General features: G+C 39.0%; 2 protein-coding genes across 2 annotated transcripts; one reads left to right on the forward strand and one right to left on the reverse strand.

Moving 5' to 3' along the window:
- Window positions 1–15,223: 15,223 nt before the first annotated feature.
- LOC104342065 (DPY30 domain-containing protein 1) lies at window positions 15,224–20,546 on the reverse strand. Its single transcript, XM_086466956.1, has 5 exons — window positions 20,400–20,546; window positions 20,184–20,306; window positions 18,447–18,527; window positions 16,674–16,766; window positions 15,224–15,556 (listed from the first exon to the last, which is right to left on the reverse strand). Exons 1-5 carry the CDS (start codon window positions 20,544–20,546, stop codon window positions 15,503–15,505), a joined length of 498 nt encoding a protein of 165 aa, XP_086323082.1. The 3' UTR covers window positions 15,224–15,502.
- A 2,402-nt stretch (window positions 20,547–22,948) lies between these two features.
- Window positions 22,949–26,187, forward strand: EXOSC3 (exosome component 3). Its single transcript, XM_086466756.1, has 4 exons — window positions 22,949–23,203; window positions 23,306–23,455; window positions 24,261–24,412; window positions 25,865–26,187. The coding sequence occupies exons 1-4, from the start codon at window positions 22,949–22,951 to the stop codon at window positions 26,064–26,066; spliced, it is 759 nt and encodes a 252-aa protein (XP_086322882.1). The 3' UTR covers window positions 26,067–26,187.
- The last annotated feature ends 1,128 nt before the right edge of the window (window positions 26,188–27,315 follow it).

Genomic DNA, 27,315 nt, shown 5'->3' on the forward strand with positions numbered 1-27,315 from the left:
ACAGCCTGAATAAATTACACATTAACACCACCTAGAAAAATAGAATTTGTGAAAAAAATAGAATACCAAAGAGTAAGTAATTATATTAACCCTAGTTAATGGGTGACATTCAAAAATTATATTAACTTTTAAAGTAAAATAACACCACTGATAAGCATTCATTCTTAAACAGATTTTTTTTTTCTTTTTGGAATCACAGAAAGACACAATGGAAATGGATGAAACTCCTTTGACAAAAATTCTTTTTGTACCTGTAACAGTTTTCATTCTAATTCTACAAACAATCCTACAGCAAAAGGAGGCAAGATTGAATATTGTCAGTCCGCGAGTTCTACTCTCTCTTCCTTCTGGTTTTGCTTTTTCTTGGTTTTCAACGCCACTTGAGGACAGAAATTGTAGTTTGGGAATCAAGATTCTTGCTTTCAAGGTAACGCAAGCAGAATGCAGAAACAGGCCTCTCCCACAATCCTCTTATCCCATATAAAAATAAAAAACCACAAGCTTTTATAATGCTGAAGACTGCAAGTAATTTGACATACGTGAGTAATGACTTTGCAGGTCCATTGTTTATTTTGCTTTTACAGTTCCTCTTTCTGGTCTCAATTCTGTCTAGTTAAATGCATTGGTCCTTGAGACTTATGGAGGGTCACCCTTCATTAAAATAGCCTCTCTGGTAATAGTATTCTAGAAATGCTGCACACCTGCATGTCACATAACTTGTGTAAAACCTCCAGTTTGAACCACTTCCAGTAGTGGTTTTACTATGAAGTGCAACACACTTGCTTTAAGGCCATGAAGTGTCTCAGCATGTTCTCTTCTAGGACATCTGTGACCAACTCTAAACCACTGTAGGGTTAGGTAATGTTTAATTTGGCTTCTCTTTCCAGACAATTTGACTTGTTAAATATTTGTAAAAAGGTAACATAGTGCTCTACCATCATGTCTTTTTGGCACAGATATTCTGCCTACGCAAAAAAAAAAAAAAAAAAAAAAAAAAAAACCAAAAAAACCTAAAATGATTGTTATCAGCATTTTCTCTATTCCATTTTATTGACAATGACTCATCAGTGTAACAGGCTACCAAATTTTCTGTTAACTTTATTGCCGTACTCAACAGCTTTGTGGGACTGAGCCCTAAGAAAGTCAGTTTCTCTGCAAATCTCTTTATAATTCATATGTTGCCCATCATTGCATTAAGAATCTTTTGACCTTCACTCAGAGGATACCTAATGGCAAAATCCTCTCAATCAGTATGACTCCTGTGCTTTGAAATGAGGCTAAAGACAGGGAAATGATGATGTAAAAATAACACTGTCCTTCTGTATTGCTCTAAGTATTTATTCATACTGACTACAATGACAACCCCAACCACTGGAATACCAGTGTGAATCTACTAATTGTAAGTCTTCATGCTTGGCAGCATCCCATGGTTTTGCCACTTTTACTCATAGCAGTTCTGCAAAAGTACTCTCCTTCTAGTTCATAGAACACTTAACAGCTGTCAGAAGGCATGGTTTTACTGCAGCCTTGAGAAAGCCTTGAAAATAATGAAGTGAACAAGATTTAACTGAGAAAAGAATTTCATGAATGATTGCTATCGATGCTTCTGATTCTCTAGACAGGCAAGACTGATAAATTATCTTGACCCTAGACCTCTCATGACATGCTCTCATCAGATCATTTTACTTGCTCACCTTCTCCTTCCCTACTCTTATCTGCTTTTCTCCTCTTCCCTCGTTTTGTCTTACTTACATCCTTTTGGTTAAAACATATTTCCCTTTCTTCTTTTTTTTTTCCTTTTATTTACTCCTTTCCAGCTCCCTAGCTGTCTCTACTGATGTCCCACTTATGTTATAAACCACTGAGAATGGAGTCTACATGGACAAATGATATTTGTAGAAATGACGAAACAAGTTTGAGCTAATAGCTTATAGAGAAACACTAACTATCACAGCAGAAGGAGAAGGAAGGAAAGCAAGTATCCTTAAGACTTGGTCATCTTTGCTTCAGCTGCAGAAGAATCATATTCTCACTGAAAGAAATGTTTAGGTTCATTCACCCATACTGTTTCACCACTGTGGTAACTTTTAGGCGACTTCTTTTGAGTGAGGAGGAAGTTGTATCAAGAACTCTGACAAACTTCTACAGGACTAGAATCAGCTATAGGAAAACCAGTGCTTAAGCTATGCAATTTGTCTTTCTCACCAAAACTTTCAAATGCAAAGGACAATGACTGGATTTGGAGAGAGGACACACTTCACAGTAACTTAAAACTACAATTCCATTATTATTTGTATCAGAAATAGTGTGACCAGCAGGAGTAGGGAGGTGATCGTGCCCATGTACTCAGCACTGGTGAGGCCGCACCTCGAATACTGTGTGCAGTTTTGGGCCCCACATTAGAAGAAAGACACTGAGGTGCTGGAGCGGGTCCAGAGAAGGGCAATGAAGCTGGTGAAGGGTCTGGAGAACAGGTCTGATGAGGAGCGGCTGACGGAACTGGAGTTGTTTAGTCTGGAGGAGGCTGAGGGGAGACCTTATGGCTCTCTACAACTACCTGTGAAGAGGTTGTAGCGAGGTGGGGGTTGGTCTCTTCTCCCAGGTAACAAGTGATAGGACAAGAAGAAATGGCCTCAAGTTGCACCAGGGGAGGTTTAGATTGGACATCAGGAAAATTCTTTACTGAAAGAGCGGTCAAACATTGGAACAAGCTGCCCAGGGAAGTGGTGGAGTCACCATCCTTGGAGGTGTTCAAAAAAAAGCTTGTAGATGTGGCACTTTGGGACATGGTTTAGTGGGTATGGTGGTGTTAGGTCAACAGTTGGACTTGATGATCTCAGAGGTCTCTTCCAACCCAATGATTCTATGATTATCATTAAACATGCTTCACTTTAACAATATCTAGAAGTACTTCATGCGTACAAATGACACATAGGAAAGTGCTTTCCTAAATACTTCTGCTTTGTTCTCTCAACTTTATCATCAGGTAAGACTTTATTTTACTAAAGTTAACTGTTTAATAGGCTAACAGTTTAAGTTTCTTATCTTGCTATTTTATTCTCACTTTACAAAATCGTGCAAGGAGTTTACTCCTAATTTACGCCTGTGGAAATAGAAGAGTTTTCCAGGTGTTTACAAAAACAACTTTAACACTAAAATTTCTTTAATACTAATTTCTTTTGTGCTATTTACTGGGAGTAGTTCATATAATACAAATAGTGTGTTTTCAAGAAGTTATTGCAGTTCATCTTTTTTCCTATTGGAAATAAGGACTAAATTGTGCAAGCCTCACAGGGATGTCTTTGAGGGCTTTATGGTTCGTTGGTGAAAAGACTTGATTTAGCATGTACATTTTGGTTTGGGGTAGGTGGATGTTTTGTTTTGTTTTTAAAGTTAACACAAGGAAGATTTGTTTAGCTGGGTTTATTTGTTTTGCATGAAGAATGACAAGCCTGACAAGAGTAATAGATCTTGAACATCAGGAACTCAACACAGAACTCATACCTGCTTCAGAACTCTCACCTCTATCTATTACTATCTGAAAATGAGAGTGGCTCAAGGCCTCTCAGATGCGCAGAATTTCACTGACCCATAAACGTTCAGGGCTAATTAAATATCATGAGGCACAGAAAACAGTTGTGATCATAGAAGAAAAGGAGGCAGTTCATATCATCACATGGGTGTTTATCAGCCACATTTGTTTTTTCATATCAGCTTTCTCCTTCTCTGGAATATGGGACCCTCCTGCAACCTCTGCACACTACCATAAGCAATTCAGCTCTTTCATTTTTTAGTTTTCTTACAACTTTTTGAGTGAATACCAATGCCACTCACACCAATTTATTGGTGTGCATTCCATGTAATATTCCACAGTTACTTCAGCTTCAGAGAGATCCTCTGCTGCGTCTCCCATCTGCCTTCCCTCCCACTCCCTAAGAAGTCTTTCCAGGTTCTTCCATTACTAACATCAAAGAAAAGAATTAATTTTGCTTCTCTCTGATGCACTTGTCCTATTTGCATGTGTGTGTTTGACCTCAAATTCTCTATTCTAACACATCACAATCATAGAATGTTTGAGGCTGGACGGTCCCTAGTCCAACCCTCTGCTCAAAGCAGGACCAACTTGAACAGGTTGCTTATGGCCATGTCATGAAGTAACATGTGCCAGGGCCTTATACATGAAGTAGCAACTTTGAATTGCTTCTTCAGAAATAATTAAAGCTACTTTGGGGACTAAATTTTGTTTTCATTAAAGTCAGCTGTAGTCTGGGTACTAATTTCACTGGGAGCATTATTTCCTCAGAACTGGGACACTAGGCAGAATTGAATACAACTTAATTTTCTGTTTATTTATTAATAAAAGTCCTAGCTGTTTATGTCCTAGCCCCGAGATCATTCCTCAAGGCTCTGTAAACTAAACATCCATTTACAAACATAGGCATTTTTAACACCTCATAGATAGACACTTCAGTTTCCTGCATAATAATAATTTTTAAAAGTCTTTATTTTATAATCAGTCTTCATAAATTACCATTGTCATACCAGCAAAGGTGGAAAAATAGCAAGATTAGTTAAAGTTTAAGGTTTTCCTTACAATGATTGGTTTTTATTGCTTCATTTAAACAGCATTAAAATGTACTGGTATATAATTAGTTCTGCCTTTAGTCTTTGGCAGTTTTTCCTGTGTAAGTTATTAGCTCTACAGAGCAATGTACAAGCATTTGTTTGTGTTACATCCTTACATGGAGCCCTATTACAACAGAATCATAGATTCTCTGGGTCCTCCATAAATGATGAGGGGGTAGATGAGAAAGAATGGAGCCCTATTCCATCACCTCACACAGCAAAAATTTTTCTCAGTTTGCAAATGTAACAGTGTATAACTTTCAGAGTTAGCATTTTGCTTATAAGTTATTATGCTAAATTTAATAAATTAACCCATTCTGCGATTGTTAAAATTATGCCTTGGACAGGAGTGGAAAAGTCCCCAATTAGAACTGGTCTCCCTTTAGCCTTACAGAAAGCTACGTATGTATTTTTCCTGGATGTTTTTTCCAGTTGCTATGGTCAGTCGTTTGGCTAGGAAAAGTTTTTCATCTGACATGTAACAAAGCACAACCCTTAATTTCAGTTGCATAGGCTGTGACCACACATCAGATACACACACAGACACAGTTCCTTTCTTGGGGAATAGTTAGGACTCCTTGCTGTTCATGACAGGTCTGATCACCTGTCCAGACTAAACCCCCTTACAGCCATGGATCTATATCTCAAAAACAATTTGGCTAGGGAACTTCAGCTGTCTTCCAGTAGCTTGGGATCTGTACAATCTTCTGCTTTCATGTGTCTTGTGACGTTATTAGTGTATATATGTCAACCATTAGGATTTCCTCAGTACCTTAGGAAACAGACTGATGCATTTAAACAGCCATTACCCAAGAGTTTTTGCTGCAGTTTCACAGATGTTTACAGTACAGGTGGTCTTTGGACTTTGAAACAAATATTGACTTTAGTACATGAAGTCAGGTTTCAGGAACCTATCTGCAAGAACAGTGGTGGAATTCGTAAATTCTGCCTTCCCGACAAGGAACATTAGGTTAAATTCAGACACTTTTGACTTTTTTCTAGATATATAATGCCAGAAGAGACATTTCTTTCATGCTGTATAGGACTGTAATTACTTTTCTGAAACATTTAGCAATCAGAAACCTTCATAAGTCTACCCTATATGCATAGTGTATGTGAAACAATAACCAATATTTGCAGATGTACCTCTTTTATGCTCGCAATGAAAATATTTACATACTTGAACTGCTTGACACAGGCAAACACATCTACTCAGCACTAATCCAGTAAATAATGCATAGCAGAATTTTACATCCCTTTTGTATGACTGAAAATGACTGCACAATACTGTGAGCTCCAGAATTAGGCTTGCATGACTATCTGAAGAAGATACAACATACATCCAGCAACTTTCTTAGTCATGATTCCTATCCATGGGTTATTTACAGCTTTCTCAGAAATGCTCCCACCATCATTGCTACAGAGCTCAAATACACTGGTGGTGCTCTGAGGTTGGCAGGAAACTGCTAACTAAATGATCTGATTGGTCACACCTTTCAGAAATGCCCCAACCTGACCTTGTTACCACAGTTGGTTCAGCCAGGGAAGGTTGCCATTCAAATAGCAATTTCATATACTTCACCCAAGCAAATATACTACCAAACAGCAAAAATCATTATCTTTCACCTATGTCTGAAAGATGCCGCTGCAACTAGTCATTTAGAAGTTTCAGATAAATAAGTCTGAAATAAAACACAGCCAAAAATATTCTTACATATCTGTCTAAACAGGAGACATTAGAGAATGCATGTAGGTATATAGCATCAAACAATACAAGTATATAAATGGTACCAGACAAAAATGTACACAGTAACCAGAACACACAAACATTTCTACAGATTGCCATTCATAGATGGAATGTGGAATGGAAAATTTCAGTCTCACCAAAAGATCTTCAGGCTTATAGACATAGTCGCAATCTCACAATTTCACTGATATTAATTTTTTTTCCAAGTCCTTTGCCCTGAAACAAACTAAAAGTCTCAGGATTTTTTCCAGATTTCTAATTAAACAAATTTGATTTCTTAAGACAAGTTAAGTAAAAGACCTATTACTATATGCTACTGACATTTTAAATAGCATTCCAGAAATGCTGCCTTGCAATTTCTAAATTAGTTTTGAAACTTTGTGTTCAGGGGAAAATATAGGGAATGTGAGAAAAAATTCACAAGATGTGCAGTGCAGGATATCACTATGCCCCCCTCCATCTTTGTTTTGGCTTTATTTTCAAAAAAGTATTAAAATTATTACGCTAAGAGTTGATTCAAAACCAACTAGAAAGAAACAACACAGATAAGAGGTCTCTGGAAACATTTTTTCATATGCATAAATATATATATAGTTGCCCACATACTTTTTCTACAGCATAATGAATTTTTCCTATTACTTTCTCCATCTCTAAACAAGTATTTTGACATCACAGGATGTCTGAAAGCACCTAATGGTAACAATATCTTGAAATGAGATAGATGAAGGTGCTTAGAATAATTAGGCTCTCAACTTTCAAGATAGTATCATGGAGCTTGTTAAAATTATTGTCATAAATTTTCATATATATTGGGCTAAGTGCACAACTAAGTCATGTTATCTATGCCATTGTTTTTCCAACAGAATGCTTATCACAAGACTGAAACGCAAGTAATAACCTTTTAAAAAGCAATGTTTCAAAAGTCACATGCAGGACTATCAAAGTTTAAAAGTAGAAAAAAAACGTACTCTTTTAATGATCCTTCCAAAATTGTTAGCAATAAAGACATGCATCTAGAGGTTTCTTATTGCCTATGTTCTTTGTGACTGGCAGCCTACTCACTCTCTATTGGAAAACAGAGAAGAACCACCAAAGAATGCTAAACCAAGCCAGGCCCTTCTGCTAGTAGGTGTGCCACAACTTTGCCTTTTCTGGGAGGGCAAATTTTTACCCTTCTGCCAAATGGCACTAGGTCTAGCTAAGAACTAAAGTGGGACTTGTGAGGTGTAATAATCTCATTTTGGCCCATAACAACAGGAACATTTTTAGCAAAGAAAAGTGTCAGGACTAAGAATGTCACACCTTATCTGTTGTACGGAAACATGCAAAAAGGACTAAAACTAACAAAAAATCCTCCTGAATATGATCTAGTGTCAGTGTTTTCAATCTGAATTGAGACTATAAAATTCAAAATTTGGTTCTTAAGGATTAAGATCTTTGATTTTTTCATTTCTGCAATGCAGAGTATTCCAGTTATGCTCATCAAAAAGTCACGGTACCCCAGGAAATGGACCAGCAACGCTAGATCTTCTCAAGGAAGCAGACTCGCTTTGTGTTCTGTAAAGGGAAACTGAAGCCTGCAGCTTTACTAAGCAGGGAAGGTGAAGGACAGAACTACCAACTGTTCTCTTTAACATCCTAAACCCTACCCTACATAGGTACATAGGGTACCCACGGGTAGAAGCTCATAGGTAAACATGTGCAAGAGCTGCTCTTAGGGTATCTCTCTTTATTCTTCCACTGCAATATTTTCTCATCCCTTGGTTCTTTTTCCCTCTTTCAACTTTTCCTACTACTGGATTTAAGGACTGCCTTAATTTCCTAAATTCATACCAATCATTGATTCCATTTCTTAGGCAGAGGATTGTTCCCTGTGTCTGAGGTTGACAGCTTACAGGGTTCCTGCTACTGCTCCTTTCTTATGTTCACAGTCCACGTTGATTGTAATGAAACACTAGTGTTGCCTTTGGCCTCTCAACAGTTATCTAAGAAGTCAACCAGAAAATAGAGAACTGAGCAGGCCTACCATAAACAAAACCTATCAACTCTTAAAAGACATAACATATTAGAAGGTATAGAAAGTGAAGTGAAAGATCGTATTTTCTGAGCCATAAACCAACTCCTCCAAGACATCCTCTTATCTGTGTCTTTAGAAATCTTGGCTAATGAGAAAACTAATGGTAAGTCTACACTGCAGTTTATTATTAACCACTACGCAATTGCTACCAATGGCTTAGCATCCCAACAGCAACAGTCAGAGAACAAGGCGTTCAGAGGCTTTTGATGATCACTTCTATTGTGTTACCTGTCCACCTCTGCAGTACCATAAAACGTGTCACTGGGATTCTGTAAGTCTTTAGAAGCAAGGTCAACAAGGAGATTTCAATGTGTAATTACTTTTAAGACACATACAGATATTCCCATGCAGCTGGCATGAATGTTTTACCAGGACTCAAGTGGGAGTCCTGCCAGTAAATTCAGTAAGCACAGAACTGATCCCCTTAGAAACAAAAATATTCTCTACAGACAGAAAACTAGAATCAAAATCCATTTCCAGATTTTGCATTCACAAATACTTGAATCTATTCAAAGATGAAGGTTTCATTTTTACAGTGTTTATAACATTGAAATACTGTCAGCGATAAAATTTTATTTTACTTAGTACTTAGGAATTTATTTACTCTACCAAACAAAGCAAAATATAGAATAGTCAATGGATTTTTTTTAAAGGTTAGATGGTCCTTTGATTTAAAGAGATGTGAAAAAGAATATCGGTGTATTGCAACCAGCTGCACGAGCTTACCACACATACAAGTGTCAACTTTCTTGTAGTCACAGAATAGTGAGACAGCTGTAGCTGCTGGAGAGACATTTGAAGAAACTGCAGGAAAAAAAAAAAAAAAAAAGGAAACCTGCCTTTACAGTACTCTACTCTATGCCAAGAGTCTGGCCAAGTATATAGAAATATATAGATCTGGCTGTATTCTCCTGATTTTTGTGCCAAGCAAAGCTCGGGCAAATTCTGAGACAGATTCATACATCATATAACTACACTGAGTATCCAAGTGATAGTTTGGAAAAAAAAAAAACGCTAGAAAAGTCATATAAGAAGGGTAAGGGGAATACTTGTTTGAGTTAACAGTGGCCTACATTTGACCAGTAGTAAAAACATTTATCCTAAAGATATTAAGGTCAGTGTCTATAAAAACATGATCTATTGAGACAAGAGAATAGTTAGTGTTTCAGAGGGATGACTGATCATAGTTATTGCTGAGAAACCTCGATAAATAGTTTTAAAATACAATCAAATACAATAACACTTAATTCAAGCCCAAGTGAAAAACAAAATAGCGGTGCGTTTTTTCTATAGGCTCAACTTAGACAGATATATATGCCCACTGAAAAAATGTTGAAGAACAGCTGTCTCAGAACTTCACAGCCCCAGAAATTTTCAGCTGTCAGTGCCTAAGGGTAATTTTTCAGTGCAGCTAGGTTTGCAATAAAACAAACAACAGATCCTGTTTCCAGGGTTACAATTATTGGTTAAATAAATACCATTTTTTTAAACTTATCTACTAAACACATCAGTGGCAAAACCGCAATTGCTTAAGATAATAATGAACCAAATACAGGCGTGTCTGCGTGCAGCCAGTCATTTCTGGAAGAAAGTACATTCAGGAGGTGGAGTAGAAACGAAGCAGAATGATTGGAGAAGCCCAACACACTCCCTGGAATGTGACTTGTAACTGAGCAAAGGGGAGCCAGAGTCCCCCTTTGCTGCAACGAGAATGATTTATTACCTGAATATTTCCTCTCTCCCACCTGCCCCGCAACAATTAATCTCTTTTTATTTCTGCAGTATCTTTCCCTACAGGTAGTTTGAGTCAATAAATTCTCTCATGATTTAATATTAAGTATATTAAGAGTTAAATTAACAAGAGATGGCTTCTCAGAGTAGAACTCATACTCAGGTTAGTGGAGAGCTCAATCCTCTTATGATTTCAACCACAGCTTTTTCAGCAACTTCAATAAGCACAAAATTGAGATCCTTGGAAGACCACATCCTCAGTGCACCAAAAAATGTTCAATTTTTTTTTTGAAACAAAATAACAACAATCAGCTCTATTATAGAGCTGAAAATATGCTTCAGTTCATTAAGAAAAACAGACTAACCAAGATACTCATCAAGTTCAGACATCCTTCCTCCACCTCCCCCAGAAAAAGCTAATTTCTTTATCTGGAATATGATAGACTATGTCTAAATTACAGAGGAACCACTAAGTAAAATAGTTCCTTTTGTCCAGAAAACGATTTGCTGAACTCAAACACCAATGGGTTCTTGCATTAAACTAAAAATCGCATATTTTTCACACTTACTTTCCCAAGATTAAGAGGAGAAAAAAACATTATAATAGCAACTTCTGTTGAGATCCATGAATGACTACAGGCAGAAAGTGGCTAAATCTCCTTGGACAGGTTGTTAAAAGATTCCTAAACCTTTTAAATACTCCTCAGAGAGGGTAAGATTATTCAGATATCTTTGTTATGGTATTTCTAATATCAAGGGTTTTTTTCTAAATCAAACGCAAGCTTCACATCATTGTTTAAAGTACATCAACATTTTAAATTATGCCAGATGCAAAAAGATGGGGAAGAGTTCTGATTTTTAATGAAGGATATATTTCTGAGTCAGTACAGAGACATCAATACAGCCTTCATAACAGATAACAACTCAAATAAGATTAACCAACAAGAAGCAAATGGCAACCTTCTCTACTTACTACATTACTTGACCTGTGGATTTACTTTCAGGTGATAATACAAACATGCTTGGTATTAATAATAAAATGGTTTAACGTAACTTTTTTTTTTTTTTTTTTTTTTTTTTTTTACTTCCCCCTTAATTAACTCGTGCCTGTATAGTCAAAACACTAATCTATGGAACTGGTCATCTCAATTTGTTTCAAAATGGCCATTGATTTTGGGTGTCCTACTGAAGAGAAAATGGAAGCACTCAGCATCTCCACACAGGCCCTAGTAAACATAATTTTTCATGGTGTAGCATCTTTCATAGTAACTTATTTCAAATAAATAATAGTAGTATAAACGACAAAAATTCTGATCTCTGATCTAAGTTAAACACTGATTTTGTTTCATGATATTGATTTTGCAAGGTGCAGGTTAACAGAAGACCCACAGCATTTAAGTTGGATATAAATCCCAGAGCTCTCAAAATCTGTGAATCAGTCTTCTGCTTCTTAAAAAGTTTGCTACACTGTGACAGCTCGATCAAATGACATGTTCCTCTACCTTGCCTTTCTTTCGCTACTATTAGCCCAATAATACTTATATAAACATCTTCTTCCATCGCATTAATTGAAACAAATACACAAGTATAAAGCACAAAGACTGCATGAGGGTTTATAATGATAATGCCAGAAAACAAACAAAAGTAAAAAACCCCATCAAACCAGTGTATTGGTAAGATATTTTAAAAAGTAGATCAGTGGTTATCAGCAAATAACAGGTTTACACTCTCTCTTCTAGCTGTAGTCAATATCTAATCTAAGTACAGGTTCTTTATCTAAGTACAGGAAAACCTTCACAGAAGTAAAGCAATTAATAGCTGACTTCAAATGTGAGCAAACTGTATTAGCAAAGTTCAGAGGAATTCAATTTTACATTTAATCCAGACTAATTCATCTGACTGTCATTACCATTAGCAAATAACTGAATAAAGCTTTTGCTCACAAGAAGATAAGTTCCTTTAGACTATGAAGGTAAATCATCCATCATAAGAAAGGGGACTGCAGACTTAATAAAGGCTATTCTGTTAAAAGATAACATTAAAATGTGCTTGTTGCAACACGTATTTCTCCTTGCAGGAGAAAAGCTTCTCACCTTGCAAAGCTGAGTTTCCATCTTTGTGAGCAGACTGATAGTTAATCTGATTCATTTTGTCCTATTCTGGGCTTCATATCTGTTTTCATCTTTATGCTTCAGTATTGCTGGAATGAGAACAGCTGTGAATGGGCACGTTACTGTCAGCACATTCTTTGGAGGATCTGTACATGGGGTCTGACAGCAGCCTATGTAAGTCTGCTTCTACTCTGAAGAAAGGAAAAATGACAATTTCATAAATCTCCTGTCAGTATGTAGCATATTATTTTCAGCAACATTTTCCACCATCTGCCTCTGAATTCCATCTTCTTCATTCCACAAAAACGTATTCAAAGTGAATGTAAGTTGTAGCTGAAGTTAGATTAGGTAATTGCATCTCTTTTTTTTCAATATACAACTTTAGATTTTATGCAGAGGTTAAATGGTATTAATACTTCCAAAATCACATCATGTGCAGTAATGATAAAACAGTATCTTCTCCTCTGTTCTCTTGCTGTTCCAGGCTCTATTTTGCTATACTCCAAAGGTTAAATTCCAGAAGGAGAAGGCAAAGCTGTTTTCAAACTGCCTTAATTTCCCTCCAGGCAAGTAGAAGTCATCTCTGTTGTGAACTGCATTTCCAAGTTACCTACAGGCTGCTTTGCACCTTAAGAAAGCACTGAGCCAAGAACTGTTTATCCTCTGGTCCCATATCCAACATTAGAATTCCTGTAAAGCTGTAGAAGGCTATCAATGCACCAGGTCTATGCACATCAAATCCTGAAAAAATGGGAATTTCTATAAACATTTCAACAACCTCTGTCTTCTGTACATAATATAATAGCAAAGGAATAGGTAAATTAGAATCTACCATTTTATTTTGACGCTTGATAAGCAATTTTCTGATAAAGGTTTCCATCCAAAAATTCATATCTAGAAAAAGAATGGGGAATATGAACTGCAGAAAAAGTCACAGTTAAAAATAATCTGAAGCAAAATGACAAATAAAAGTCGTAGTTTTCACAGGCTGTAACCGACAGAACCACCAGTGTGTTTATTTAGGGTGCACTCTAGTGGACACACATATAACAAAACCAAAGACAGACACAAATGTTATGAAAAGACAGAAAATAAAAGCCACATGTTGGAAGTAGTAATTAGAATCATCTACTAGCATTTAAAATATGTCCTTAAAACTTGAACATATTTCCTAATTAAATACGAAGGCTGTATGAAGGCTGAAATTTTCATAGTCCACATGATTGGACATAAAATGTAAATGGACACGAGTTACTTATCAATTTGTGAAAATTTTCATCTAATTAATAAGATTCAGTTAGACATACTGGCTCAAAAGAGAAAGTCCACCTGTTTACCCTGTTACTCCATCCCTTTGAGACTGGCACAAGAAGCTGCTGTGCACATTGTGTTAACAGGTGTTCCTAGAACTGTAGTGTCTTAAAATGTTTCCTTAAAATGATACTGTTTTAACTGTTACTAATACATACAATCATAAACGGTGACAAAATCAGTTTACTGGAATATCAACCATAAAGGCATATCCATTCCATAGAAAAGGTTCTTGACTGTCATAGAAATTGCAAACCTATACCAATGCAGAATAAATGTAGATAGCAAAGACTGACCACCTTTTCACAAAAGTAGTTCCATTTTTCATTAATTAAAAAGTTACACAAACATTTCTAAGTATTTATACCTGGAAAGTGACATTTTCCTCTCTTGATTTTAAGCATGTTCCTATAAAACATGCCAACTAACGGCATTCAAAAGGCAATACAGCAATAAAGAAGGCAACAGGGTTTTTTTTAATAAATGTACTTTATTATTTTTAAGGGAAAAATAATATATTACTATACTAGAAATCAATAGTGCTTACCTTTTCAAAAACTGATAGGATTATGCTTAGTATGAGCTACATGAACAGAACAAGTTACTTGGAGCAGAAAAATATTTATTACATGATTGACCTTTGCCTGTTGGGTATATAGATACTTTTAACAGTTTGCCAAGGACAGCAAAACCCTTGAAGCTAGCTGTAATATAAACAAATTAAAGTGAAATGATCCCAAAACCTCCTTCATCCCAAAACTGAAGAATGCAATGAATGGACTAACTATGCACTGAATTTGTAATGAAGAGTATTTTCATTATACAATATTGGCAGTAACTTAATGTTAATTATCCAACTGACTCGTATTATTAGAAGACACGGAGATATAAAGGCACATTTTAGCCAAGAAGGGTAGGACTTCTTAACGCTGATGTCTTTTCCACTTACAATGAACAGAAACGGAACACTGTTGACAACATGTACCAAGATATCAGCGATTACAGAAATCTGTTCTTATAAAAAATTAATGCAATCTTTAAGGATTATAAAACTTATTTTTAAAGAGACAAATGTGGATCAAGCTAAATATTCTTCCAAATTTTTTTAGTAGTGAAGCTTTGAGAACTAATAATAGTATCTAGTGAAGACAACACAGATGTAGTTTATTGATTTGCAAATTCAAGACAAACGCAGAAAAGATTATTTCAAGACTTGACTCATCAAAACTGATAACTGATATGCAGACACTTGCAGCTCACCTAATATCCCATGATACCCAGAAAAGGTATAGCCTATAAAACATAGTGTTACAAAAAGCACCTCATGATTTCTAAGCCAGACAAGATCTTTTAGTTCATCTGTCTACCGAGTCACATAAAGTTCAATTTATTTCTTCCAATAAATTGGAAAAAAATTGGATTTTTGCACGTAGTTTGATGTGCAGAACTCTCCACCTTCTAATTTGCAAAGCATTCCCTCTTTCTATCAGAAACCATTCAAATTCTTGGAAAATCCTTTTTCAATAACCTTTTATTCTTTTAATATTTATTCAAATTATCATATTGTAGCCTCTACTCCAAAATAATGTTGACCCACTAATTATATCTATAATTGTTATGGTTACGTTCCACGAAGCAATGAGAAATAAGTAGAAAATACATTTACTACTTTCATTTCAGTTGCAGTTTTCTTCCTCAGAGTCGGCTGTGCTAGCTACTATGGTTTAAGAACAAAAAGAAAGTATCACATCCCAGAACTAACAGTCTTTCTACAAACACCCAGAAAGCACAGAAACTTAAACAACAGGTATGTAAATCAGTTCTATATATAAAATACATAAATTAAGATATTACAGTTCAGGACCAGCAAGTAATGAGTAGAAAATATATTTACTACTTTCAGATCAGTTGGGAACTTTCTTGTTCTGCTTCTGCCATGAGACCTGTTACAATCTAAAAAAATAAAGAGAAATTCTGTCAGTTGCCAGCATTAACTGAACATTGTGAAAACTTGACCATAAGTATAGTTACAAGTATGTTCATAAATATACTTAGAGAGCACTTATAAAACAGCCTGTTATTTAACCTTAAGCATAAAGCATATTAATATCACAACATAAATTTTTATTAATATCACAACATAAATTCTGAGCTAGAATTACACTACTGATACCAGAAATTAAGTAAGCAAATTATTAAGGCTAATAAAGGAAAAACGGTTCTGATAATGACGTACTAAAACCAGTGTAACAAAATCTCAAGTCATACCACTAACTGGAACGAGTCAGACATATCATATATTCATGACCACTCATAAGCTGAGTGATTTCACAGGAGTTGGCATCGTCTGTTAAATGTACTGCCATGCTTTACAATAAAAGAAGGCTGATTCATGTTCTCTCCCTGAACTGTCAACTATAAAACGAATAACAAAAAAACAAAACCAGCTGGGCATAGAAGATGTCTGAGGATCACAATCTAGACCCATAGTTGCAGTACTGAAAGTAGTACATTCACGTTGGCACAAGGCTCAGATAACTTGATTCTCAGTAGGTACTAGCCTTAGTGAACAGTGTGTCCTTAGATCTGGTATGATATGTTAAATGCTTACTCAGATATCTCTACACAAGATTGCATTCTGCTGCACAAAAAATATACTTCACACCAACCAGAAATATATAAATAACTTAAATCACTCAAAAGCGAGTCATCTTTTGTGATTTAGTACATGTTGTATACGACTATCTGCTCACATGGTAAAGGAAGGCTGCCTCCTCTCTGAGAATATTCATACTTTTATTTGTAACATATCTGAATACAAAAGGACATTTTAAATCTTGAGGACTGAGTCAGCCAACACCACACAGCCTTTTAGAACGACTTAACTTGTACCAGAGAACAGGCTATGAGCAGTTTGGAGGTTGTGGCCAAGATATTGTCCCTTAAAAGCATAGGAGAGAAAAAGCACAGTCTTAACTGCAACAGTTCTAACCTTTGATAAGTCAGCACAGAAAATTAAATCTGTAAGAATCAATCATTTATAATCTCCCTGTTCTTTCTAAACACTTACCTCCAACTGTCCATTCTCATCTAGCTCCTCAACTCTGGTCAAATTAGGCACTCCAGGTCTATCTGTAAGTTCAGCTATCATCTTCTCATTTTCCTATGGTAATGAAAACCAGTTTTCAGTTAAAAGTATTCCATGTCACAAATAATTATCTATAAAGAATATTTCAGATGTGTTAAAACGACATTATGTATTAATATAAAAAGAATACTTTAGATGCACGCTATACAAATGTCTTAGTGTGTGAATAAGGTCTTTGTATGCTTGTTAAGACTATTTTTAACAGGTTTTTTTTTTAATAACAGGAATTTTGGTTTCAGCTTCTGCATATTCACTTTCTTCTGTCACTTTCATGCTGTCATCTTTCTACAATTATGTTCTGTCAGTATTTTAGCAGTGTTTTAAAAACATACATATCTCTAAAATATGACGTGTTCCACGTAAATTTAAGTGATATTCACATTAAAAGCTTTATTGAGATAAATATGCCAATTATCAGTGTATGTTTTTACTGAAATAGCATTAAAAGACCTTATATTTACATGGACATCTGTATATGCACTGTTCTGTTAGTATAAATTCCTGTGCACCAGGATCAAGAGGCATTCCAATTCCAAACCACAGTTGCTTTTCCAGGTACAGTAAACGGACTTTGCGCTGACACACTGTAAAACACTACTGTCCAGACACTTAAAACTTGACATGAGTGAGTGTACACTGTAACCTAGGACAGTAGTATAAATGTGCCAAAAGAAAAAAAAAAGTATTCATTACCATCTTCAGGAGCTGTTGAGACCAGGTGGGGCCGTGCTCCCTGCCTCCCCCCTCTGGACTATCTTCTATTAATGGGCACAACAATGCCTTATCGCCTGACCCATAGATAACTCGCTCCTGGACTATCTCCTGTTAATGGCCCATCAAGGAACTGCCTCACGACTCCCCATCCCATTGTGAGATGCTCCACCCGGGGGGAAGGAGCCAAGCAGTCCATGCTAAATAAAAACTGAGATCTCGAACACCCTAGCAGCCTTCTTCCACTGGATTCCCAGAGGAGTTTTTCCCCCCCAATGGAGTTCCAGAGGACAAGAGCTACCTACTTACCACTGGACCTTCGGAGGAAGACCAGACTCTTTTACAAGATGGCTGCTTCAACAGAACTACATCCATCGCTTCAGGAGGACTGCAGCCACCATCTTATCGGACTGCTACTGCCACCCTAACAGGGTGTCAGGTTGTATTTCTGACTCTGTCAGTGTAAACCAGTGGGTTGTTTTTTTTTTTTTTCCCTGCCTTGTTATATATAAGTAAAGAACTGTTATTCCTATTCCCCATATCTTTGCCTGAAGGCCCGTTAATTTCAAAATTATAATAATTTGGAGGGAAAAGGGTTGCATTTTCCATTTCAAGGGAGGCTCCTGCCTTCCTCCGCAAACACCTGTCTTTCAAACCAAGACAACTACTTTCTCATAAATATCATCAAGGAATGTGAAAGCATCAACTAAGCTGACCTTATGCTAAATTTTGCAATAAATTTACACTCTGTTCTGAATATAAACTAAATAAACCTAATAGAACAGACCAAAACTCAAATAAAAAACCCAGACTGGAAGCAAGGTGCTAGACATTCTTGCCCCATTTTCACTTTTTAAAAAAAGAATTATGCATTACTTCAACATCCATGGGCTTCTGCCTTGTGTTTCATATTTAGTGCCTGCATCTGGAAAAGACAGCTGATTAACAGTATTTTCAAACCACTGTCTAAGCTTTGGCTTAAACCTCTTGATCTTGCCGCTGCAACAGCATTTCATCGTCTTCATTCTGCAGTTCCAATTCCCTACGTTCTTGTTCCAACTGACCCTGTAGTCAGTTTAAGAAAGGACAAATTAGAAGGAAAAAAACCCCACATTCATCTTCCCCACCTCTTTGCTTACAATGTATTTCACGATTGAAATATTAAATAAAATAAAAAGGAAGCACAAAACATAAATGCAATGCTAACAACATCAAGCATTTTCAGTATGATCTGACTCAACATTTTCATAGGTATTAGACTTCATGAATAGAAAGGCTTTGCTACCAAGAGGAAGAAGAAATAGACAACAGACGTTAGTGTGCACACTTAAGGTACTGTCTCATTCCGTGTACTCTTTATCAAGCTATATTCACTACCTCCTATACCTTGGATTAAGTTTGATACTTGGTATAGTATCAAAGAGAGCTGTATAGACAGATGAATCCATATAGAATCAGATCTATAGAAAAGGTTGGTAAGCAATGTCACTGACTTTAATCATCTTCATAAGCAACCTCTAATATTTCCAATAGGAAATACCTAATACAAAGCGTTTATTCTTTGTGACCCTAAGTCCTATTGCATCAAAGCTTCAGAAAATGCATAATCCAAGTGTTCACATTTTGTTGAATGTGTTGTTGCACTAGGGCCTAGAGAATATTGTTTCCTGTAGCACTCTGTGAGCGGTTATGTGCTGGTTTGGCTGGAAGAGTTAATTGTCTTCCCAGTAGCTAGTATGGGGCTGTGTTTTGGATTTGTGCTGCAAACAGTGCTGATAACACAGGGATGTTTTGGTTACTGCTCAGCAGGCTTACCCACAGTCATGGCCTTTTCTGCTCCTCACATGGCCCCACCAGCGAGGAGGCTGGAGGTGCACAAGGAGTTGAGAGGGGACACAGCCAGGACAGCTGACCCTCGCTGACCAAGTGAAACAGAATGAATGCATCCTACACTAGAACTGGGCTTCATTAGACCAGCACAGATACAAAATTATGCTTTTGATTTTAACATCATGAAAGTCAGCCATGTAAAAAAACCCAGTCAGATAATGTCAACATTACCACACAACACTAAGACTGTTAAACATGTGGTCAAATTCACATGACTCCTTTACAAAGCATAGCTAGAAACACAGATGTTATCTTTTTTTCTCGTATTTCAAGTCCACAAAGCATAGGATTCAAATTGCTTTATGCCAACAGAATCTTCAGGTAGCTAAGGAAAGAAAAAGGCACCTCATTGAATCAAGCTATACATGTTGCTTAAATATGCAATCTTCATTCCTTGATTCCCAACCATTTTCAGGACTCTATAATTGCGTATATGTTCTCATTACTTTTTTTTACGTTACTGTTATGATTGGCTACTACTCCCAGGCCTCCCAAAAATTTTTGCAATGATTTCTAGCTTTATTTGCACCAGCTCTTGTTCATAATTAACTACAAATACAGGCTACTTATTTTAAGCTACTTCCATGTAAGTCTTGAATTGGTTGCTTTTAACTTAGGCTCCTTCTTTTTTTAATAGCATTTGACCACATAGTATGTAAGTTTTCCTTTCCATGTGCTGACTAATCATTTCAGTTATTATTTAGAAAACTGAGATTAAAATATTTGTTTTATGCTACCTTCTATCAAAATCATTATACAGAGATTAGAAGTATACAGAGAGCTACAAGATGCCACAGCATCATATACCATTTATAATTAAGTATTATTAACCTGATGTTGTTCTTCAAGTTTCTGCTGGATCATTAGCTCTTCTTCCTTAATTTTTCTTAACTTTTCAAGTTCTACCAGGGCTGCCTCACGTTCTTGTTCCAGCTCAGTCCTCTCCAACATTCTCTATTTGAGGTAACACAGATTCAATTAAAAAAAATAGAGATTAAATAGCATCAATTATATCGTCACGAAATTTTTTGCCCAACATGGATCCACCTTTTTTTCTTCATCTAAGATTCTTCTGTAATTGTAAATCCAATGTGCCAGATACTCTATTGGATCTGCTGGCCGATACTCTACAACTTCTGCCAGTCCCTTTTTCAAGCAACTTCCCAGGCATCTCTTCAGATACTGAGATTCCATTCACACCTACTAACAACAGACAGACAGACATTAGCCATCAACGTCAGAATTAAACTAGGGGTTTTAAGAATTGTTGCCCCAGCCACCAAATACTGAATATGACATTCTTCTATTAATTGCCAAGTTAATAAAAAGAGTAAGCCTATTTAAATTCAATAGTGGTTCAGTTCTCAGAAGTTCCAGTGCTAGATAAGTTATACCAAGCACTGAAGAAAAAAATGCTCAAAACCATCCGTACCGTTTAGGCACATGTAATTCAGAAACTACTCAGAAATATGCTGTCAACTCTGGGTCAACATGACAGAAAAAAAAAAAAAAAAAAAAACAAAAACACAACAGAAAACTTCTATACAGATACTTGAAGAATAGGGAAGAAGTTCTGCAAACGATTATGGATAGGTTTTAGTTTGAACTAACAAAGCTGTCTTTAGGGTACGTACCCAAGACCAGGGTCTGAAGCAATCACTCTATACAGTTAGGAAAGACGCAAATCCCTGAACACACGTAAGGTTTTACTAGCCCAGCGCCAGTGAGCACGCAGCACACCTGCAACCCGATTTCTGCAGTGCTGCAACACCCGTCGTTTGCTGTCAACGGGACCGAACCCGCCCGGCGCAGCCCCGGCCCAGAGGCGGCAGCGGACCCCTCGCTAGGACGGCGCCCCTCGAGCAGCAGCCCCCCACCACACGGCCGGCACGGCAGGAGGGAGCCGGGGCACCTCACGCTGCTCTGTGGGAAAAGCCGCGGACGCAAAACCTCTCGCGTTCACACCGGCTCCTGAAGCGGCAGGCCCAGAGATCGCTATCAGGGCCCTGAGGACACAAATAGACCTCACTTGTCCCTACCATTTTCACCTGGAGCCTCCACCCACGACCTCTGCCCCGGGCTCTATTTAGGCATAGGCTGGGGCCTTTATTGCTCCCCTGAACTAGGCGGGCCGGTTTCCCAACACCGCGCCTGGGGCGATGCTGGGGTTCCCTGGTGGACCTGGCACATTACCCTGCCTCGCCCGGTTGCTTCGCGGACTGTCACTAGAACCCGGTGCTGCCGCCACTCGGCCTCTGGCACCGCCCCGCGCTATGGCCGCCTACGGCTGCCCCCTCTCGCCTTCCCTCAGGGAGCAGCCCCGCTCCTGCTGCGCCCTGGCACTAGCTCCCGAAGACCCAACGCAGCCCCGGGACGGCAGCCTCCGCCACAAACCGCCCCCCCACGCCCGCTCCTACCGACTGCCGCCGGGCGCCTCTCCACCCGCTTCCGCTACAGCCCGCGGCCAGCCGCGCGCCGCCCAGAACGCGCTGGGTTGCTAAGCAACACCGCACGCCGGCGCACGGCGACCTCTACGTGCCTTCAGGGGGTACGCGACTGGACGAAGGGCCCGGCGAGGGGGCGGTGCCGGCCGCCGGAGGTAAATCGCGGGCGCGCCCAAGAGCCTGTTCCTTCGCAGGCGGCGGGGATGAGCGAGCGGCGCAGCGATACAGCCGGGTCGGGGTGGCGGAGGGGTCATCCTAGGAGCGAACCCGTTTTAAACGCGTGTAACGCTATCTCTCGGTGAACGGTTCCCGCTGGTAACAGAAGGGGTTTCCACAACGACGACAAGCGTCTTCGATCAGTCCTGGGTGCAGCCACCTGACAACGTGCAGGTCCTCCCTCACGAGTTCCGAGACTGAATTGGTTCGCGTGTGTGTATCCGCTGGGAGATAAATGTAGAGAGCGACTGAGGGAAGGAGGTGCTCTTGGAGCTTTGGCCGGGGACCCGAGCTGACGCGGCCGGAGGGTGCTGCAGCCGAGCGCAGGGTGCCCTTTCGACCGCGGCGGGGATCTCCCGTGCCTCCAGCCAGGCCTCCAGCGCTGCGGCAGCCATCCTTTCTCCTCCTCCACGGACTTCGCGGCTGACACCCACCTCAGACGTGGCCACCCAGTTTGACTGGCAACTTGTAATCGGGCGTTTAAAACGCCTGCGGATAGTTACAGCTGAGAGAATTAGTTCAGCGTCTGTATTGATTCTAGCTCTTAATCGCACTAGTATCGCCTGGCAGCAGCGGAAGACTGCAGAATGAATTCTTGCCGGAAGGGAAGACTGCACCGGCGTCACGGACCGGCTGTTGAGGCAAGGACCTGGCGTCGGTATTTCTTAGAGAGCAACCGGCAGAAAACCCAGGCCGGGAGCAAGTATTGCCGCCCTTGGCCAGCGGATGTCGCCGGCGCTCTGCGGCTACGTTTCACAGGGCGGCAAAGGCGCAGCCGCCCTTGCCCCGAGGGCTGAGGGGGCGCCCACCCACCGGGCTGCGGCTGCCCCTTTAATGGCGCCCGGCAGAGGCGTTACCCGCCTCAGCCCGGCCGCCCCGCCTCGGCGCCACCCGCGCCTGCGCGGCGCCCGGCAGCGGTTCTGCGCCTGCGCGGCGATGGCGGCGGCGTCCGTGGGGCAGGTGGTGCTGCCTGGGGATGTGCTGCTCCTCCCCGCCCACCCCGACGAGGATGGGGAGCGGCTGCGGCTGGGTGCCGGCGCGGCCCCGCGGGGCCGGCTGCTCTGCGGGCCGGGCCTGCGGCGGTGCGGGGCCGGGCTGCTGGTGACCAAGTGCGGCCTGCTGCGGCACCGGCAGGCGGGCGGCGGCGCGGCGGCGGGCGGCGCCTACTGGGTGGACTCGCAGCAGAAGCGGGTAGGGGCGCGGGGGGCACCGGGTGTGTGCAGTGGGGCGCCGGGAAAGCCTCCGTCTTGTCCGTGCTTGCCTGACCCGTTTATCCGCCAACCCCGTTTGCAGTATGTTCCGGTCAAGGGCGACCACGTAATAGGAATCGTGACGGCCAAAGCGGGAGACGTGTTTAAGCTGGACGTCGGCGGGAGCCAGCAGGCGTCGCTGTCCTACTTGGCCTTTGAAGGCGCCACGAAGAGGAACAGGCCGAACGTGCAGGTTAATGCTCTTGTTTGTTGGCGGTAGTGCTTTAGTGATGTCGCTTGGTGGTGCTTCTGTTACGTTTTGTGAGTGTAAGGCGCATGTAAAAGGAGTGCGGGTTTGTTTGCAATGATTTCGCCTTGACCCTCTTCGGAGGTTTTTTTGCACGGTTAGGCGGTGGGCTTTCTGAGGCTTCTTAAGAGAACATGTACCTAGCATGTTTGCTGTCTGCCAGATGGCAGGCTTTTTCACTCCGTACGTTTTAACTTTTTCAGTAACACTGCGAGCAGCAGATGTAATTCATGAGTAATGTGCATCCGGGGGGGCGCTCTGAAGTTAAGGCTTTATAACAATCTGATACTGGTAGAAAATGTATTTTTAATGATGCTGTTATAAACAGTTTTGTGGCACATGCGTGCCATAGCTGCTGCATTCAACTGAAATACCGTCACCAGAACGTAAAAATGGACTGTAAAGAAAAACAAAATAGGTTAGTGGAGGGTTTTTTTGTTGAATTCCTGATAAATGATTACAAGAGCACGTTGCTTAGAAAGGAATGCATGTTTGGTATTTAAAAGAGGAACAGTCCATGAAATAAAATTCTGTACCTTTTTTTGTATCTTTCAAATTCCAGTAGTGGCACAAGATAATTGTGCCTGGAAGATGGGTCCTTTAGTAGAAGAAGAGAAAATAATTCTTATTATACCAGTTTACTTTTCGATGACCAATATATTAAAACTATCTTGTGGCCTTGTGAGAGGATCTTTTATCAACTGAGAATTTCTTACAAATGTCTAGTGTGATCTTCTCTACTACTGTTTAGGTGGGAGATCTTATTTATGGTCAGTTCCTTGTAGCAAATAAAGACATGGAACCAGAAATGGTCTGTATAGACAGCAGTGGAAGATCAAGTGGGATGGGAATCATTGGACAAGATGGCTTCCTCTTTAAAGTTTCCTTAGGTCTAATAAGAAAGTAAGTACTAAAAAAAAGTAAGTAGTCACTCTGACGTGTAATATGGTGGGTAGGATTTGCTCAGGTGTTTCCTCTGAGCTGTGTGGACAATTTGGTAATTGGAGTATGTAATTGTTTTAGTGCACTTATACTGGTTTTACCGAGTAGAGCATGGATGTTGGCCTAGAAGGAAATCTTTTTTTCCCTCTTAAGAGATTTAGAGTCTCTTCTACGTGGTGTTGTGTGACCTGTTTAACAGAAGTGATGTGGTCACCAAGGCAGTATGGAAAATAAAACTAGTGACCTGGGGAAATCAATTGTTAGGGCTAGGGTTTCAGGTATGTATCTTCTACCTTGGAGTTTAAAAATTGGAAATGCTTACTGTCCTTTTTCTGCTTAATGGGATAGTGGGGGATGTACATTTGACTGACAGCTGATTAAAGGGGTCTTTCCACATCAATACACACTATTTTTCTGACTTCCAAAGAAAAATAAATTGCATTGAAATAAGGATGCAGCTAAAAAATTTGTGGGATTTTCATTTAAAACTGGCATGTTAATCCAGGAACTGTTTCATAAGCTTTTAAATGTATTGTGAACTTCAGAGTTACTTATGCCAATGTAAATGCAAGATTTTTGTGACTATCAAAGAAAACCAGATTATATGGATAAATGATAGTCAAGCTTTGTTGTTGGCTTTGGGTGTGGGGGGGTTGTTTTTGTTCTTTGGAAAAACAATGTGGAGATGCAGAGCAGCTATTTCATACCTGTTTTTTAAGGTAATTGTTTGTCTGGTTTACATGTCCATTGGGAGTCAGCGTGAGCTGAGACAAATATTTTTGCAGCCATTCTGCTTGTTTCCCCAATTCTGTCTGTATGCGAGTAAAGAAATAACAGTGTATTACAAGTGAACTGCTAAATCCTGATATGCTTGTTTCTTCTTTAGAAAGCCTGTTGAAGCTTGGTTTAATCCTAGATGTATTACAATATTCTTAACACTTTAATTTTTCAGTGTGCTGTCACCTAATAAAACCAAAATATTCTATGTTTACTGGTGTTAGTATTGTCTCCCGAAGGAGAAGGGAAGTCATGTTTTGAAAGACACATCTTTAACTCTGGTATCAAATTTATCAAACAGTACTTTAAACATGTCACTTTGTCAAACAGTGTAGTTTTAGAATTTATTAAATCATAGAATTCACTTTAAATGTCATCTTTGCATCTAATCAGGAAAAAACAACTAAATTCACAAGTGCTGTATTTTTTTAGATGCATGTATTTTATGAGAGGGGAATTAAAAATCTGGTACTGTATTGCTATTTTGGATGTATATGCAACTTGATCAGTATGCCTTTTGATGTTGTTTAGCTCCCGTAATGCCATACTGTGGTTTAGTTATTGGTTGATAACAATGTGGTGTCTATCAAATGTAAGCACTTCTTCCTCTGACTTTTTTTTTAATTTTATTTACAGACTCTTGGCTCCCAAATGTGAAATAATTCAGGAGTTGTCACAATTGTACCCATTTGAGCTGGTACTGGGAATGAATGGAAGAATATGGGTAAAAGCAAAAACAGTTCAACAGACTTTAATTATAGTAAATATTTTGGAAGCCTGTGAATATATGACTGTAGAACAGAGAAAACAAGCGCTTGCAAAATTGTCAGGGAATTGATAAGAGAAAACCTTGAGGAATTGTTTGAGAAGACTGTGGGGTGTTTTGGTTATATTTGTATTCAGATTTATATTAAAAGCCATTTTTTAAATAAAGTACTAGACTTTTGTTGTTCCCTTTATCCACTCGGCTTGTTTTTGTCTTGTTTAGGAACTTTGTTTTTACTCACGATTATGAAACCCTGTTTATTTTTATGAATTTTCTGACTGTTGTGGAGACAGTCTTTAAAAGCTTCCATTAGCTGTGAGTTTTGAGGTGCAACTACTGAAGTCTTCTGTAAGGAAACAGGTCAATTTGTAAACTGTATATTTGGATTTTTAGTCATTATTAATATTAAAACTTCAAACAATACAAGTTTACTTGAGGTAGTGGAAAGTATCCTGCAGGTCATTCATTCTGGTCAGATGCTCTATTTATACAGTGACAAGAAGTGATTATTTAATATTTTACAAAATTTTGGAATAGACAATGCAGGTGGAGAATACCAGAATATAATTACAGGGCATAGTGTAAAATAATCATAGGGTGGTTAAGGTAATGATCAGATAAGACCCAACATGCGGTCACAGTGACCTTACCACTTTCCCTAAAAGATAACTTGGCTGGTAATATTAAGGAAGTAGTGATTAGGACATAAGTATGAACATTCAGGAAGCTTGATGGCTCACTGGAGGTTAAAAACATACACTTGACAGCAGGGCTATTTGAAGTCATTTGCAACTTTTTCATAAGTGCAAAGCCCACTGCATTTCTCAATTCTAGTTATTTTAGATCTGTTTTCTTTAGTTACAGCACAAAGATTCCATATAGCTTTGCTTCATGTTTAACAAAATCAGCATGTCTGAAAAAGTTATGTTAGGCTTCATTGTGTAGTAGTTTCTCACGTGCATATGGAGGAAATGCTTCCTAGGAAGGATAAGTTGTCAGTCTATTCTAGTATGTGAATAGTTTTCTACTGTTTTTTTTTTTTTGAGAGAGTGAAAACCCTGGCGTAATGGAAGGGGAATTACTGGTGACTACTTCCTGTGGGAGAAAAGTTTGGCTGTATTTACCCAATGAACTGCTTTGGAGCTGTTTAAGCAGTTATTTAGATCTATGGTGTTTTGTGGTTCTTGAGCTGAATAGTTTGATAGCAATAGTTAAAATATTAAAAATGGACTAAATAGGGTAAGCCTGAATACAGTCTTAATTCCAAGTGGAAGCAAAATTCTTCCTATTTATTCCGTATTTCATCCAAAGTTCGGCCTGC

This window comes from Leptosomus discolor, chromosome 6 (genome assembly GCF_034619465.1).
Source record: "Leptosomus discolor isolate bLepDis1 chromosome 6, bLepDis1.hap2, whole genome shotgun sequence".
NCBI lineage: Eukaryota > Metazoa > Chordata > Aves > Leptosomiformes > Leptosomidae > Leptosomus > Leptosomus discolor.

What these genes read in the sequence shown, in the direction of transcription:
- EXOSC3 (XM_086466756.1), top strand. Translation starts at nt 22,949, where the DNA reads ATGGCGGCGGCGTCCGTGGGGCAGGTGGTGCTGCCTGGGGATGTGCTG. An exon ending in TGGACTCGCAGCAGAAGCGG is followed by an intron (nt 23,204 to 23,305) that starts GTAGGGGCGCGG and finishes CCCCGTTTGCAG; the next exon opens with TATGTTCCGGTCAAGGGCGA. An exon ending in GGAACAGGCCGAACGTGCAG is followed by an intron (nt 23,456 to 24,260) that starts GTTAATGCTCTT and finishes ACTACTGTTTAG; the next exon opens with GTGGGAGATCTTATTTATGG.
- LOC104342065 (XM_086466956.1), bottom strand. Translation starts at nt 20,546, where the DNA reads ATGGAATCTCAGTATCTGAAGAGATGCCTGGGAAGTTGCTTGAAAAAG. An exon ending in TCTTAGATGAAGAAAAAAAG is followed by an intron (nt 20,307 to 20,399) that starts GTGGATCCATGT and finishes TACCTCAAATAG; the next exon opens with AGAATGTTGGAGAGGACTGA. An exon ending in ATGAGAATGGACAGTTGGAG is followed by an intron (nt 15,557 to 16,673) that starts GTAAGTGTTTAG and finishes TTATTTTTTTAG; the next exon opens with ATTGTAACAGGTCTCATGGC.